This window comes from Bidens hawaiensis, unplaced genomic scaffold (genome assembly GCF_021521415.1).
Source record: "Bidens hawaiensis isolate Kalapana, Puna unplaced genomic scaffold, B.hawaiensis_p1.1 tig00041658_1, whole genome shotgun sequence".
In the NCBI taxonomy this organism is placed as follows: domain Eukaryota; kingdom Viridiplantae; phylum Streptophyta; class Magnoliopsida; order Asterales; family Asteraceae; genus Bidens; species Bidens hawaiensis.
In genome coordinates, this window is record NW_027505727.1 from 132,521 (window position 1) to 150,796 (window position 18,276).

Below are 18,276 nucleotides of genomic sequence, written 5' to 3' on the forward strand. Positions count from 1 at the left end.
TCAGGCAGACTTGACAGTAAAAATAGTCTGAACCACTGTTAGAGCAAATAGGATGATTCCAGCAAACAGAGCAATCATATTCCATGGACTATTAAAGTAAGTACGTCTTAACCAGGCCATATTTTTTTGCCAGTAACCATCGGTGTACGTCTTCAATGTTTCCAGATGTTTTTCGTCGTAAAAGAAATCCGCCCACACAAGTTCTTTGCATATGTTGTTAATCATATTAGCAACTTCTTCATTTGAATCCAAGTAGTTGGCAAGGACTCCTGAGTCTACCAACTTAGCAACATCTTCTTGAGTATTCACTAGCATATCCATTACATAAGCATATGATGTAACATAACTACGAGTTAGACCTGACTGCTCATATGCAATGAGATTTCTTAAAATCGATTCAGTGAAATCACCAACAACAAATACTGGCATCCGAAGAGTAGGCTTACGCCAAGACCCCAAAAAGCAGGTGAACCTAGATAAGGTCACTTCCATCCCCATCAACCATGAGGGGTTTTTGTTAGGCTTTAAGTTAACGCCTGCCCTATCTAGATCTACAGCCGAAGGGATTCTTGACCCGTAGAATTGGTTTGCAATATTATATGGCGGCTTGTAGCATTCATGTAGAAGACTAAGAATATGATTAGTGGTACCAATGGAAATATTGGTGGTATCTATATGTGCTTCAAATAGGTTGTGAAAAGATAGAAGTGGACAGATAAGTTTAATAAGGGGGGCATTAGGCCTAAATTCCGATACAGTGCACTGTGATATCTGATCAAGAATAAAGAAAGGAATTTGGTTTTCTAACAGCATCAAGTCCAGCGTTATATATTGATATAGCGACAATAATTTTGAATTTGATTCGTTGTCGTATTCTTGAATTAGGAGAACGAACTCAAGTATGAAGCACGCATCCATAACCATCATTTTGGCAATTTCGGCATCACTGTATTTCATAAACACATGATCTTCATAACATGCCTTGATTTGTACCATTGAATCATACACCTTCCGCATACATGATTTCAATATTTCCTCTTGCGGACAACCTGTACGACTCATTAGATTAATTAGATAAGTTGCTTTCCGCCTTTCAAAGGCTTGCACATTTTCATCATGTCTGTGCAGAGGTCCAATAGAGACCAGACGAGGGTTGAAAGAACTTGGGCTCATATCTCGTAGTGCACCAGATAGTATGTAAATCGACGGTGAAATTACATTTGTGTGATTGTGTTCCGTTTTTACATGATCAAGAAGACTTTGGACTAAGTCTCCAAGCTCCAAATCGCTCATTTCGTCTGCAACTATGAATTAAACCAAGACTAATTAAAGGTGACTAAGAGCAAAAGAAAGCTACAATTGCAATTAGCAGATTCGTATCACAAAACAACAAATAGCAAAATCAGAAAATAAGATTAATAGTCATTGACTTTTTTTCAAAATCACAAATTAAAGGCATGGAATTAGAACTAGCAACTGCATGAATTTAACATTTGAATCACATGTAACTTAGCCTTCAAAAACTATAACTTACTGACCTTAAAATCCAGTAATGGAATAGGAAATGGAATGGGAATAGAGTGGTGGTTTAGATCTGATCAGCTGACCCTTCTTAAAGATACAAAAGTCAATGGCTGTTTTTAAATGGTAAGTGAGTTTTGCAGTGACAGCATTTGCAATTTAACAATGATTTTTTTCACAGTGTGTCTAGATGCAAATTTGACAACAACATGGTTTCTAAAAACTTCATAACTTTGCCCAAAATCAAGGTTTCTGCTGACTAATATTCAGTAAAAATTGTTGCGTGCCTGGTAAAAACCGAACTTTTGGTTCGATTTTGCGTGTAACTAAAATAGAAAGAACTGAAACTGAACTTATAGATTTTTTATTTTTTATTTTAAGGTTGAATTGTAATTTGAATTGGTTTAATAGATAGTTTAACCTAAATATTCTAGCACAAATACATAACTAGTTTTATACCCGTCCAGTGGACGGGCATTTAATGTCATATAACATAATATTTTTTCTTTACATTCTATGAATAGCATTATTTGTATAAAAAACAGCCAAAATGTGTAAAACATGATAATAAAACAATATCTTAGAAAAACATAAAAAAAACTTGATCATGGGTTAAAGCCATGTCCGGGCATTCTAATGTCGTAATGACACAAGTCTTTTGCCTCTTTAAATCCTAAACAAATCAATATTTGTTTAAAAAACAAAATAACCTGTATTAAAGAGTGAATCATTAAATGAACTCACCGATTATGTAATGGTGGTTTGCGGTTCCAAGTTACTTTTAAATAATAGTGTTGGGAAGTCAATAGAAGACATACCAGATTTTGAAGATGAGCAAATAACTTCTGGAATCAAGCATCAAATGAAATTTGTTTAGGTATTTTCTTACCTCCATAATGAAGTTCTCTTTGACATTTAAAAGTGAAATTTTGCACAAGCTCGTAGTAGTTAAAAACACAATCAAGTTCCCAAATCTAAAAAGGAAGCACAAGATCATTTCATGTCTGCATGATTTTACATCAAAAGATTTCAAATAAATTACTCAAATTCATCAACAAAACTGTCAACCACCAAAACAACCGATGACACTAACAATAGTAAATAGGACTTAAACACTAAGATACAACACTTCTAGAGATTGTATTCATTAAAAATCTACTTTGGGATTATTTTCAACCCATTTGCCTCTTAGCTAATTACATGGCCAAAATTCACTTGTTCATAAGCAGATGGGTAAAATTTTCCACATCTATAAAACGCCATGTGAAGGGAACAAAAGAACCACAATATCAGAATTTCAGAAGCCCGAATGCCCGATTAAGCGATCACTGCCACATGAACTGCAATTAGGTATATTATCTTTTAATAGTCGGCCACTTAAAATGGGCCACAATGGTTTACAAGTCTCATGTCTAGATTACCTGCAACAATAACAAAACAAAGATTAACCCACATGAATATCTCAGATTTTCTTAACTAAAGAGTTTGCTTTTTATTTCAAGATTTATGAACCCTTGCACTTATCTACGGTTGTCATGAACGTATGTAACCTCTTAGTTATAAAATGATGATATTTGACTATTTTCATAAGATACTTTAGTATAGTTTATTAAAAGAAGAGATTATTGAAAAAATGCTCGTCTGCCTTTTGAAAAGGGTTGAAATATACTGATTGGATAACGGTTTAAACATCAATTCTTATACATTTGGGTTGACCAAAAACACGTTTCATTTATTTCAAATATATTTTTAAGATATATGTTTGTGTTAAATATGAATTATGTAATATTTGAATAAAGTGAATAATTAGTAATGCATGACTTTCAACATATTTAGACAGGCCCGTTTCATTTTTAACTTACTTTTATGATATGAAAGATGTTCCCTCCCTTGTTCAACAATTCATGTGCGTCCCCCCCCCCCCTCATGTCTTCAAATCTAAACACAATGCATTAAAACAAATAACAAAAATTGTTACAAATTATACATAGACAATAGATTAATTTAGGTTGACTAATAACAATAATGGAATATAGATAACAGGGCTGTTACTTGCAGATGTTTCCCATCAAGAGTCACAAAAGCCGATCAAAATAATCCTCAAACCCGTATGATTACTGAAATCCAAATAAAAAATAACCAAAAACATGAGATTTTGTCTAGTTGAGACTATAACTCATTTAAAAAATAACAACAATATTGGATTATTCATACCATATTTCCTAGTGATTCCTCTAATGATGAAAACACTTGTTCATCAATATATTTGTGAGACACAAAATAAGATAATGCTATGAAAGATTGAATTTCATTAAAGAAAACAAACTAAAGAGATTATGTTTTTGTTAGATTGTTTATCCACAATCTATATAACATAAAAAGACAAACTAATTATTATACATGTAAATGCAAAATTAATGGGAATCAAGAAACATAGAAAATCCAGTTATGTGTGTACTGACATCATAAACATTGCATCTATATTTTGAATTCAGAGACTGCAAACAATTATAAATGATAGGCATGTGATAGTTTAAATTAGATGATATAACCGATTGTGAATTGGAAGGTGGAAAAATATGCAAAATTGACCAAATACCGAAAATTAGGGCTCAATTCTCTGCAACAATCAACCGATCCTGGATATGACATTTTCAATGAAGACCAAATACACAACAGGAAGAAATTCGAATACTTCATCAAAAGTATCAACAAACAGATTTAAAAAGAGTAAACCTTACCGACGAAAGCCATTTTGCATCAAGCCACCTGGTGTCTTCAGGAAGCCTTACGCCATCGTATCTCTGGAGATCAAACTCAATCAATCCTCTCTTAGGCGTCCATCACGAAATAGAGGAAGAAAGAAGTTTTAAATAGGGCCTAAACGTGGGAGAGAGAGACCTGGGAATGCTACCGGAGAAAGAGGAACCACCGTGAAAACTGAAACATCAAACCGAAGGATTTTTTGAACTTTGAACGCTTCATCTCAAGCTAATCTAAGGGTTGTGATTCATCCAAAATCCGAACAATATATTATATAATAATCAATTAATTATTAATTAACAACGACAATTTAGGTCCAAATTCATTATTTTTGCCAACGAATCAATTTGGCGCCAAATTTTCATGCCCTAAATTGAAAAATAGAAAAATTGAAACCGAAAAATTTTCCAAAACTAAAGAAAACAACATTTTGACTTTTAGTTCGGTTTTAGTCCAAAACCAAACTCAATCGATCATTCCACACCCCTAGTAAAGACCAGGGAAAATCTTACCAATGTGAATTAAGTTTGTACACACTTCATTTTGTTTAAACCCGACTAATTATCTGTGTAAGTAGTCTTCTTTCATAACAGTTTAGATATAACTTGATGATTTAAGTTGTATTCTTCCTTGTTTATAAACTAAATAAAAAAGCTTGTGCAGGCTAGTTTGTTGCCCATGACCTCGATTAGGAAGATGAGTCGATCTTGTTAAGGCATTCTTATTTAGTTAATTGAATTGATATATGTTCACGTTGCGCGTATAGAGTTGATTGGCCTTGGCTAGGGGTGCAAATGAGCTGAGCTGCTCGCGAGCTACTCGAGATCGGCTCGTTAAAAAGCTCGTTCGAGCCGAGCTTTATCGAGCCCGAGCCCGAGCTCAAGCCTAAAAATAAGCTCGTTTAATAAACGAGCCCGAACCCGAGCTTTACTTATCGAGCTCGAGCCGGCTCGCGAGCCTAAACGAGCCTTCCATTTATATAATTTTTTTTAAAATATATATTTAATAATTATTAATTAATAAATAAAATGTTATGAAAAAATAAATAAAAATAACTGAATAATATATATTCTTTTATACATAAAATTATAATAGAAAAAAATATATAAAATAACTATAATTATATAAAAAAATAATTTATAAATAGTAAACGAACCGAGCCCGAGCCAAGCTCGAGCTTCAAAATCCATTAACGAGCCGAGTTCGAGCTTTGAAAATACAGCTCGAAACGAGCCGAGCTCGAGCTCTGTGTAAGTTAAACGAGCCGAGCTCGAGCCTAGTCGAGCTCGAGCTCGGCTCGGCTCGTTGGCACCCCTAGCCTTGGCTTCGAATTTGAAGGTGATGATTTTGATCATTTTCATCATTTGCTCTTTTACAAAATATTTAATATTTATTTTATCTAAATATGATCTTCAATAGTATGTACTGTATAAGTTTAGTTAGGCCCTGTTTGTTTTTGCCTCTTTTCTCTTAATAGAGGAAAACGTCTGATTCGGTCAGACGTGGGGCTGTTTGTTTTTTTTCTGGCATTAATAGCATCTGAACCAGTAAGAACCAGTAAGAGCTTTTAGTGGGTCTGAAAACCTCTTAACCCAAAAAAAACATACGTTTGTCTCCGGCCTCCATTAACTTCTAACCCGAAGACTAGGCTCCATCTCTAACGACTAGAGGTTCGTCTCTAGCCTCCACCTCTTAATGATTCAGATTTCAGACATTTGAACCACCTCTTAACATTCAGATGTGGTATTCAGATTCAGACTTAAATCTCTAAAAAAAACAAACGGGGCCTTACTTTATGTTTATATCAATTATTAACCTTTGAAAGCTTAAGTTTATTGTTTATATTTTAATTAGATAGTTATAGTTACAGAGTTATTAAATTATTGATCATGAAAACAAATCAAGATCTTCAATCTTGGAGATACTTCTATCATGGAGATCCTTCATTCATGGCAAAAACCTATTAAAATAATGTAATTTGTTTAAAATTAAAGTTACATAAATTATCTAATATATAATATGTATGAGATGAGTGAAAAAGGGAATGCGAAAGGGGCATTTTATGACACATAGATGCTAACTTGGCGATAGGGGCTTTCACATTTCATACCAACTTGTGTGATATGGTGGTGGTGAAATGTGATTGTGGATGAAGTGGAGTAAGTTGGTATTGTATAATGGCTTGAAGAATAACAGTTGGGTCAAAAGAGGGGCAGCGCCAATGGTGCTGGTCATGAAAAAAAATGCAGCGCCCTTTCACCAAAGAGAGGTGACGGTGTTGACGCTAAACATGTCATATATGGACTTTTCACGTCCCAATCTGGCGTCCCATAAGTCTAGCAATTGAATGTTACAAACTTAGCGACGACAAGTTATAACTATAGTGTTTCAAACTTTTATTTATTTATTTTTTTGGTTTAATTTTCTAGGCTTTATACAACATATAAACTTGTTGTGAAACTAAGTGTTTCAGACTTTTTAGGGTATAAAATCATAAATCAATAATTCACAAAACATTAAACCACCATCATATGTTTAGATAATTGTTATACACAATCCATCAAATTGTTTATAAATAATCGCTATCATCCATATCTTCATTTCAACATCTTGACTCGGCGGCCTCGGCCCACCTTTATTCTTATTAATACGATCGGCATCGGCGTACAATTGACTCACTTGTTGCATGATGTCCCATTGTGATGGTGTTGGTGTGTACACGGTCTGATTACCATCTGAACCTATACACAAACATAAAATACTCCTTAAACTTTCACTAATTTTATTCAAAACAAATACTAAAATAACATTAATTTTTGCCGTTTAGGACAATGAAAACTAAAAAACTAAATAAAGATCTTACAAATTCGAGTTTGATAGTTCTTGAGGAGCCCTTCACGTGGTCATGATGGAAGTTTGGTGTTGAACGCTCCACATCGCAACGTTCACATGATTGCCTCTAGACAAAATTCGTGTTCTCTGCTTTTCTTTAACATCGTTTTTTTCCTATTACGAGATTTCAACTGTCTCAAGTTGTTTGACGCTTCAAATCATACATCCGACTTAAAAACACCGTAGGCGGAAACCCAAAGAATCGGGTAAAACCCCCCACTACACAAATACCCATTTATACAAAACAAGTAAAAGACCCGTTTCGTAGCTTGAACCCGTGAAGAAACCCTAGGTGAGCAAACGGATCATCATCTTCACAATTCAGCCGTCGGAATCACAGGTAAAACCCACCCTAAACCTCTCTACTTTCCTTTAATTTAAGGTTTCATGATTCGTTTCTGTTAATGTATCGATTTATGTATATATAATGATTAAATCATTTTGTTATTAAATGTTTGATGCTAGCTCATTTCAGACCTGTAGATAATGGGATGGAAAGCAGCTCAGAAGCTCATTCATCACTGGAAGATTTTAAGAGGAGATAATGTAATAAATAATATATATTTATATATATTGTATTATTGTTCTTTCACAATAAAGCTTTGCACACTAAACAATTTTATGTTATTGTTTTTTACAGGTGATGATAATTAGGGGCAAAGATAGAGGTGAAACCGGCACTATAAAACGTGTGATTCGATCGCGGAATCGCGTTATTGTTGAGGGAAAGAACTTGGTGGTGGTGGTGGTGGTGGTGGTGGTGGTGGTGGTGATGCACACACCATTTCATTTGTTACAGTTTGGTTTGGTTTAGGTAATACGATGATGAAAGCCTGTTACTAACAGTTTGACTCATGATTATACTTGAAAACCGTCAAAGCATGCCCGTGAAAAACTCTAATTTATAACATTGGCATAATAAGATGGTTGGGATAAGGTATCAAGAAGATGGTAGTAAAGTAAGAGTTTCAAGAGGCATTGGCGCATCCGGGTCTATTATTCCCCGTCCCGAGATTTTAAAAATTAGGACTACTCCACGACCAACAATCGGTATTCTACTATTTTGTATATGTTTGAGCTAGTATTACACATGAAATTGTATTAATATTCATTTGGTGTTTTTGCAACAGCGGGACCGAAGGATACTCGTATAGAGTTGGTGCAGGAGAAGACATATGATGCTAAAACTGGTCAGGGCCTGCCGGATCTTTAGTAAAGGTACGGCTTGTTTTTTTGTGTGAACATGTTAGCAGACAAAGCATGTTTTAAGTAACACTGCTAATGTAATCATGCATGAACATATTTGTTTGGTTTTCGGATGTCATAAGATGTATCATTTGATATGTCACAATGTTCTTGTACTAACTTAAGATCGGACGACTTTAATCACACAATATAGAGGCCTGTTCGTTCTAGACTCTATTTTGAGAACTGAGTAAACCGCATTTGCGTACTTGTCATACGTATTGTTGCCAAAGGGCTTGTAGCTTAATGATATCAATGAGTGTAAAAAAGGCGTCCCTCCCTTATTAGTTGAGAGTTCTAAGCTTATTAGTAGGTGTGTCGTGTGTGAGTTAAATGTTCTGTGGGATATTCAAGCAGCTTCAATTATTTTTCTTGACTCATACAAAAACCTGTGTCCAGACCAAAGAAAAAGTCACAAAACATCAAAAATGTTCGTTGTCCGGGTGTCTATCACAAAAGACACATACATCCAATGGTATTAATACTACTCCTCTTACCGAAAGAGCCATCCGGGATAGTATACGAATCAGAGACGCACGCCTGGTAAAACAGGTTTTTTTTGGAACCCAATCCAGCCAAGCGTGCGGTGTCGAGGCCACATCCAGACCTGCATCTAGTTCTTTTCTTATTTCCAGAACCGAGAACTCTCCCAAAAAACTGTCGCTGTTCCATAACCAGTAGTCGCTTCTAGTTGGCCGAATAGTGTCATTAAATTTTATTACCACGATGCACTCAATCCATGTGACTGACCCATTTTGCACAAGTGGACATTTTTCCAAGCTAGTTTTTAATGGAATTGCCTCCCATTTCTTGTGCATTGGAGTGGCCTTGATCGTTTTTTAAGATTAAATGTAAAATGAGCGGGTGGGATTATTAGTTCTTCGGGTTTATTGCTTCGGGTTTGTTTAGATGTCGTAAAATAGGCGGGTGAGAAGATTAGGTAAATGGTCTAAATGTGTTCAGATTAAAACTAATAGCTTTTGATTAGACAAACTTTTTTTTTTGAATAGCACTTGGAACCACCTCCAATATTCGGGTGAGCTTTCCTGGGACGAGATATCAATCATTTATACTGATTTTGACGCTCTAGGCCTACCTCACTCAAAAACATCATCATGGAAGAAACCTATCATTGTGGGAAAAGCCTCTTGAATCATGTTTCAAACTTAAGGCCTTAAGATCTTAGGTCTTAACCATCATCCTCATGCTATTAAACCAGAAGGCCAACTGCTTTGATTAGGCAAACTGATCGGTGGCAAATGGCAATAGAAATGTGGCTGTTTTAGTTACTTCATCAAAATGACAACTAATTTATTTACAATTAATCCTTAGCCCAAACAAACTTCATGTCATTTTCGGGCCAAAATACAAACCCATTTATTAACATTTGATCAAATTCTAAGGCCCAACAGACTGTAAGATGATGTAAGCTGTAACTCATATTAATATTCGCCTAAAACCTCTTCATTTCTTAAAAAGTTGTCAGGGGGTGATGTATGTTGAGATTATCCAAATATATATTTCTTATGATAAACTTACTCGTATATTAAAGTTATTTTATAATTCATTTGATTATATATTTTGTTCCATATTTAATTACAGTTGAAGACTGTCCATGTAGTTAAGTTGCTCTTATATTTGGTAAATAAAACCGAATCACTTGGCCAAAAAATATATCTTATACAACAAAATGTTAACCATTATTGATATGATAAAACTGGATGTACAATTAGATCACATATAATTAACTTTTAGTTATTTTTTGGTTGGTCAGTTTTGGAATATGAATAAAAAAGATCTAAGCAAAAATAAACATCTTATTGTAGAAATAATAAATGACACAAAAAGAAAAAAGGATATGTCGTGGCTTTCTGGTTCAATGACGTAATGATGATCGTTAATGCTTGAGATCTTAAGGTTTCAAATTTGAAACTTGACTCACTTAGATTTTCTCACAGTGATGTTTTTCTTTTTGATGATGTTTCTGAATGAGTCAAATTTAAAATATGAAATTAATATGAAAGATTGACATCTCATCTTAAAAATCACTTACTCTAATATTATGCAGTTTCAAACATTTAAAAAAATAAAACGATACAATTGTGTTATGGGAATTTATGCACACAGCACATTTATTATATGTGACATTGTGATTAAATGAATGAAGCTGAATAGATGGGTCTGACAGCTTACCAAAGAAGCCAAAAAGTACAAGAGAAGAAAATCAAAACAAAGATCAAATTGTATGCACTTGTTTACAAATTAGTAATTACGAATACTTTCTCATTTTCTGACATTTTCCTTTATTTTCACTTCTCATTGCCATTTATTACTCAGTGCATAACTGCATACTCCCATCACTCTGTTTTATTTAAAAAAAAACAATTAAAATTTTTTAACAAGGAAAAAGTTAATAGTTATAAAAAATAAGGAAAATACTTTTAGGTTTTGTAAATAATATGACCTTAAAGATTAATTATGTGAAAGAGATATAGCATATAAAGGTGAGATTTTAGTCATACTCATATTACAATTAAATAAGTAAAATATCATCGATTGAAAATATGATAGATGGTTTCGTTTATTTCCTATTATTCGAGTATTTTGTTTAAGTGTTTGATCAAAATTTAACTTCAAATAGATAACCGTGAAAACCATGAGTATAAAACAAATGTATGTAGGCAGTTTAAGCAGGGGTGGAGGTAGGCACTAATACCATGTTCTTTTTTACAGTTTATGTAAAACGTATAACATGCGATTTTCAAATAACCCAAACTTTTCCAAAAGCTGAACTCATTGGTTTTTGAAATATATATATATATATATATATATATATATATATATATATATATATATATATATATATAATTGTAACTAAATAAAAGTAGTCTTGTTTAGAGTAAATGTTAAACTCATACAACATTTTAACATGTAAAGACGACAAGCATATAGTAGATGTTTATACTTTTGTTTTACAATAAAGCATGTGAAAATACATTTTCGTAATCGGATAGGTAATAATTATATAAACGATTCCTACATTTGTCATACCGAAAAGACTCAATAGAGTACTTTATTAGTGTTACGATTTAAAACTTTGTAGGTTATTTTCAAATGGTTAAAACACGTAGGAACTAAAATGTACTCTTTATTTCAAATAATATTGTATTTTATGGACTTTTGTTATGATATTGTATTTAATTATTTAACCCGCACCAAACTGACCCGAAAGTTTGGCGTCGGGTTATTAGAAAATCGGACACCGCAAAATACTAACCATAAAACAAAATCCTGACTCCATCATTGAATATAAGAGGTAAAGAGATGTGATTATACTATAACATAATAATAATCTAATGTATCATGCTTGAAACATTATATTTATATATACACACACGTTCTCTAATTATTGATTAAGCTTGAAAGTTGAAAATGTATATGATTAAATCAGTTTTAAGTGTGACAAAAAGGTATCTTATAAAAGTTGACACATTGGAAACTACGATGTCGATGATGGGCTAGGGTACTATCTTGCAACTCATTTCACACTACTTTCCTTTTTGGGAAGTTATTGGAAAATCAAGTGTACGAGGATGATGGCTACTAGCATCCTTGAAGCCACGTGCTCATCACGTGCCTGTCTTTCTTTCATTCGAGTTTATCAAGGACTGACATGACATGTTGTCAGAGGTGTCCACTCATGAATGATGTCTTCATCACTTTGGGTGTTAAAACGGAAGCGTGCAGTACAACAATTTATGCGAAGGTTATAAGTTCTTCATAGTTAATTTACGCGTATAAAACATAATTTATGTGTTTGTAATGGGTTAAAATGAAGGAGTTAACGTATAAATGAAATTAATGTGTTAAACGTGAGAATCAAGTAAATTAATTATATATACAAAATTAGGATCATAGAGTAATTACATAATTACCCTATGATGTAATTACATAATTACTCTACTTGTATATATAATTACTATACTTGATTCTCACGTTTAGCACGTTAATTTCATTTGTATTTGATTCAAATCCGGGTTAGAATAATCGGTCCTGAAAAAAAATGTTCGTTTGAAAAACGGAGATGGATCGGATGTCGACTCGGAAAACTCTAGCTTTTAGAAAAGGTGAAACAATAGAAAAGGTGCTAAAAGGTGTTATTGTGACAATATGTTGGTTCATTTGGAATGCGAGACGTCAAACAATCTTTGAAAACAAGGAGTGCTCGGTTTTTAAGGTGATTGAAGATATTAAATCATTGACGTTTCTTTTGATAAAAAATCGGTTGTTGTTTAAAAAGTTATATTGGAGAGAGTGGTGCAATTTTTCTTTCTAAATGTTTTGTTTGTTGTGTTGTTGGTCCTAGCTTCTTGCTAGTTTGACATGTTAAATGAAAGTTGTTGTTCGAAAGAAAAAGAGTATTTAAACTATTTTTTTAAGGTAAATTGGTTTTAAATAATCTTAACTATGTCATATTGGTAAATAACAGTCCCAACTTCACACTTGTCTGGTGGCAGTCCAAACTAAATGTGTACTTATTTCTAACGGTCCGCGACTAACGAAGGACTAACCCCGTTAGTCTGATGATGATGTGGCATGCATACGTGTCAAAATCGTGCTTATATGTCAAATACGTGGCAAGATCGAGCTTACGTGGCAGATTACACCATCAACATTACCATTACACCACTCTCTAATCACTCTCTCTATCTCTCTCTTTTCTTCTCCCTCTTTACTCCAGTAATTCCACCACCACCGACCCTCCAACACCACTTACCACATGCCGCCACCAGCACCTACCATCAAACCCTAATCCTATTAATCTTCATCATCTGCTTCTTTTTCTAGGGTTAGGGTTTATATGGCTCGAGAATTGGGGATCTAGCTTGATTATTTTGCGGCGGAGTTAGTGGTGACGGAAGAGTGTACGGTGGCGTACATCACGACGGTGAGGGGAAATATCCACGACAGGTGGATATGTGGCTGTGTGTGGAGGCAGTGAAGGATGAGACGGCGAGATCTTGTTCGCGATCGCCGGAGAAAGGTCGTATCCGGCGGTGGCGTTGTTAGAATTGGTGGTAGTGAATTGAGATATGAGGGTGGAGTATAATGTTTAAAGGTTTTGTAATGAAATTACAATGGGTCTTGGAATTTTTCAGAGGATTGGAAGATGATATGAGGTCTTGATGGAGCTATGTGAGGGTTTTGTGGTTATGTTCAATATTTGGGAAAGGACAGACTGATTTTGAAGATGATGGGAATGTGTAATTTTTGGGATGAATAAGGTGATAATGGTGGTGGTGTTGTTGCAGGTTGGTGGTGGTTAGACACAAAGAGAGGAGATTAATTTTTTTTTTCTTGTGTAATAATTAAAAGAGAGAGATTATTTTGTTTTCTTAATAATACTTAAAAGATGATAAAGAGTTCATCGCCACATAATCGTGCCACATAAGAGTTTTTTACCAGCTGAGATAGCCACATCATCATCGGACTAACGGAGTTAGTCTTCCGTTAGTAGTGGACCGTTAGAAACAAATACACCTTTAGTTTGGACTGTCACAAGACAAGTGTGAAGTTGAGACTGTTATTTATCAATAGGGTATAGTTGGGATTATTTAAAACTAATTTTCCTTTTTTTAATCAATTTTTATGATTATACACAATAGTTTTACTATAAGTCAAGATGGTTCATATACTTTGTAATGATCCCTCATGGTTTAAGAGTGTTAAGGTGATGAAGGAAATTCGAGAAGTGTTCATAGAAAAATTTGAAGCATGTTAATATTTCAAGGAAAATTGGATTAAAATAACCAACTATGGCAGTTCATCTATTCTGCATATTTCAATTGATTAGATTACCACAACAAGATATATGAGTTGTTATGGTTAACCTAGTGAGCTCGTCTTGTGCCAGTGATATTTCGTTAGGCTGTACGGAAATAAAACGACACTAACAAATCATTGTAAAAGTCGGACAAGAGATTTAAGGGCCAAACGATGCACATAATAGATATATTGCAGTTATATATTTGTAATTGTTAACTATAGATATTAATAAATTTTTTTATTTTTTTTTATTAATATTTCCTTTTATATATAACACAAAACGAGCTACATCTGTATATTATATTAAATAGATAAATGATGAGATATGTGAAATCAGAGCGATAACATATGCCCGTAAGAATGGATCGGGGACTATTTCGAGATCACCCAGAGAAAACAAGTAGAAGCCGGAGAAAATGGTTCGCTCGTTTGGCTGGACTATCCCTACCAACAGCACAATTGTTCTGTATGTATCACCTTGGTAAACACTTTTCCTCGGAGATAACTAGTTAAAAATGTGGAATATCTTTAATTAATACAAATCAGATTGTGTTCTAAAGATCACTCGGGTGGTTTTGTTACAAATTCACTAATAAGTTAATTGGGTTGGGCCTCTTTATACATGTTTTTAACTATATTGTTAACATGACTACTCCCTATAATATCCATCAAATGCACCTTGCTACTTCAAAATCATATGCATAATTATAGAAATACTGATTTATTTTGGTTTTAAAAAAATTCTTTTGTAATGATTATAACTGAATGGGTTTTGGAGTGATGTATTCGGGAGGTTGTAATGGTAAGCATGCTAAATTAGCAATAATTGTGCATTTTGTTGTTGAAGATTCTTGAGCACTTCAAAAAAATTGACCCATGATTTTTGTTCTTTTATTCTAGTTTTGAGTGCTATTTCACACTGCTGGTATAATTCTGTGAGCTTAGCACTAAAGTAACCTATTGACCTTATTTGACTCAAAAACCCACCTGCTAAATAAATATATATATATATATATATAATTCTAGAAAATGTAACCAAAATATTATACAATTGTTAGTCAATAACTTAGGAATATAGACGTGGCACATGGCCACATGATAGTGATTCAAGATGAAAATAAAAACTATAGATAAAAAGGTAGAAATTATTTTTGGATACCGGGAGTATTTGGTTTATGGTTTCCACGATTATTTTTTGGGGAAATTGAGAATTGAGAGTGGACAAATTTACAAATTTATTCTTTGTTTTTTCTAAACGACCAGCAAAGTCCGACCATCTGCGTACACCAGGTGGTAAAAGGTCACCCTCGTCAGAGATCACAGACAGGCGACAGCGCTAGTGACTCGGCCCATCACTAATTCCAGGGAAAACCAATCGCTCAAAGGCCCACTGTAACAAAATCCTTGACTGCAACATAAACATTTTGTCATGAACAAGACTCGAATCAACAACCTCACATAAGAAAAACCATCATACTACAATTGAACCAATTGACCTTTTGGTAATTTAGTTTTTTTTTCTTCTTAATGGCGGTAAATTATAAAAAGCCTAGTCACCCCAAGTGAACAAATTTGTTAATAAATTACCATCATAATCATTAAATAAATGATTTTTCATTAATAAAAGCTAAGTTACTTTTACGTTTTTATGTAAAAAAAATGAATCTTTTCTCGTTTTAAGTAAACTATCATATTTGAGTGACCTTACAAAATTGATTAATTTTACGTAATATTTTTACGACAAACTTATACATTATAATTTACATTACATTACATTACATTACATACATACATACATACACTTATTCAAACGAGAAATCCACTGGTACTACTAAACCAAATAACCTTTTGATAAACCTACGTTACACATATAGTAATAAAAGTATAAAATAATTTGCATGTTGATTCATTTTGGGAGTTAATAAAAGTTTACACTATAAAAAATAGTTTCTTATAGACAAGTACTAAAGAGCTTACTTATGGCTTTACCCATCAACGTCTTTTTTTTGTGTGGGGTGGGGGGGGGGGGGGTGGGGGGGGTGGGGGGGGGGGTTCTATCATACAATACATCCAACTCATGTTGTGTTACTAATTATAATGTCGTATTAGATAACAAATGAAGAACTATAGTCTTGACACTACACCTAAAAACGACACGAACATAACATAAACTTTGTTGGTTTGGGTTTGATATAAACTAATAAACGGGTTTGAATCAGTTTCTGGTCAAAGCTGAGAACAAGTTTAGCTAGACGGGTCATGCTCGTGAACCCAGTAGGCACACGGGTTGACCGATTAACTCATTTATTTGTTTGTTTATATATTGTCATTCTTTTAAAATGTGTTGTATGTTATAAATAAATTTAACACCTTTAATTAAAATCGAATAAGTAAAGGTAACTTTGTAGTCTAGGCTTTATTAAGTTGACCATCACATAAATAACTGTAAGAGCGCTGACATTTAACCAGGTGCATATATACAGGCATACAGATCGAATTAAATTAACTTAGATAATAATTTCTAAATATCATCACCATGACGATACAACAAACAGAAAATAGCATCAAAATGTCAGTAATTTTTGTACTGCATGTATACAAGTTGTGCTACTCGTGTCAACCTATCTGGCTTGTGGGTTGACCACCTCTTTAGCCATTTTATTCTCTTAAAGTGTGTTTTATGTATAAATAAAATTGATTGGTTACTCTATGCGACTATGCCAAAAGTTTCCATAATCTTCTTATGTCCGATGAAATGATTCATTGAAATAATTAGTCACCATTGTTGTAAATTTCTAAGTTTAACGTTATACGCAAAAAAACCCGAGTTAAACATGTCATATGAAGCCACAAATATTCATGTTGTGTTCGGTTTCATACTTGGTCTTTATCACACTACTTGAAATCGATTAAACTGAGTTAATAATCCTATCAGTAAATTCATGAACTGTGTGGTCCAATATATATTAAGTTTACCAGGACATAAATAATTGTTTGAAGCCTGACATATAATAAACTTCAATAGTAATAGTAATTTCTAAATATAACTTGTAAATATTATCACCGACAACAGAACATAATAGACCTAGCCGACATAATCCAACGTCATTTTAAAAGAGCATCAAACAAGAGTCAGAATCTGTTGTAATAAGTTAATAACAACTGTATTTCTTATCCTGAATTTATAGGTAGCATGATCATAAAGAACTAAAATAGTAATTGATGTACTCTTTCTAATATAGCCTAAACAATGCTTAAATAAATAATGTTTACAAATAATCATGTATAATAACAATTTAACGTGTTTTACATTGTATCTCAAGATAAATATATGAAATGTAATTACCAGTCACAGATGTTTTTACAATTAAAAGAAAACAATAATTGATCATAAGTTTTTTTTTCGAAAAGTGAACTATTAAAAACCGCCCGACAAGGGGAAAACTAACACAACAAGATTACGACATAACTACATGAGCTTAAAATTACACCAATCTAGCCAAATGGCCATTTTTTTAACATAACTACACGAAAAACCTATCACCAAGATGACAAGATCCCATGAATAGTTTCTTGAAGGCGCTCCTCATTCGGTACTTGTTTATGAATCTCAAAGATGTCTTGAGCTAAGAATACAATACTTGGATCAAACTTGCACCAATTCCTAACAAAGCTCAAAACAACCGAAAGCCAAGATACAAGAGGTAAAAATGTTGCACTTGCTCGGATCCGTCTACACCATTTGAAAATGAACATTGAGCATAAGATAATAGCATCAAAAGGGCAGTATTTTTTTATACAACTACAATTTTGTACACTTAACAGTTATAATAAGGTTACAAAAAGAAAATATAATTGATGCCCTCTTTTGTATATACCCTAAAATAATATTATTTTTCACACAGCCAACATAAATCAAAATTGAAACAATGTTTATACAACACTTACAAATAATTATATAACATTGTATCAATGTATCCTGTGAAATATAATGTACCATTGTGCATTCTTTTAAATAGAAACAAAACA

The 18,276-nt window shown here is 33.4% G+C and overlaps 1 protein-coding gene across 1 annotated transcript; it reads right to left on the bottom strand.

Annotated features, from left to right (window-relative positions):
* On the bottom strand, positions 1-1,598 carry LOC143614994 (UPF0481 protein At3g47200-like). Its single transcript, XM_077088265.1, has 2 exons — positions 1,539-1,598; positions 1-1,298 (listed from the first exon to the last, which is right to left on the bottom strand). Exon 2 carries the CDS (start codon positions 1,291-1,293, stop codon positions 1-3), a length of 1,293 nt encoding a protein of 430 aa, XP_076944380.1. The 5' UTR covers positions 1,294-1,298; positions 1,539-1,598.
* Between the last annotated feature and the right edge of the window lie 16,678 nt (positions 1,599-18,276).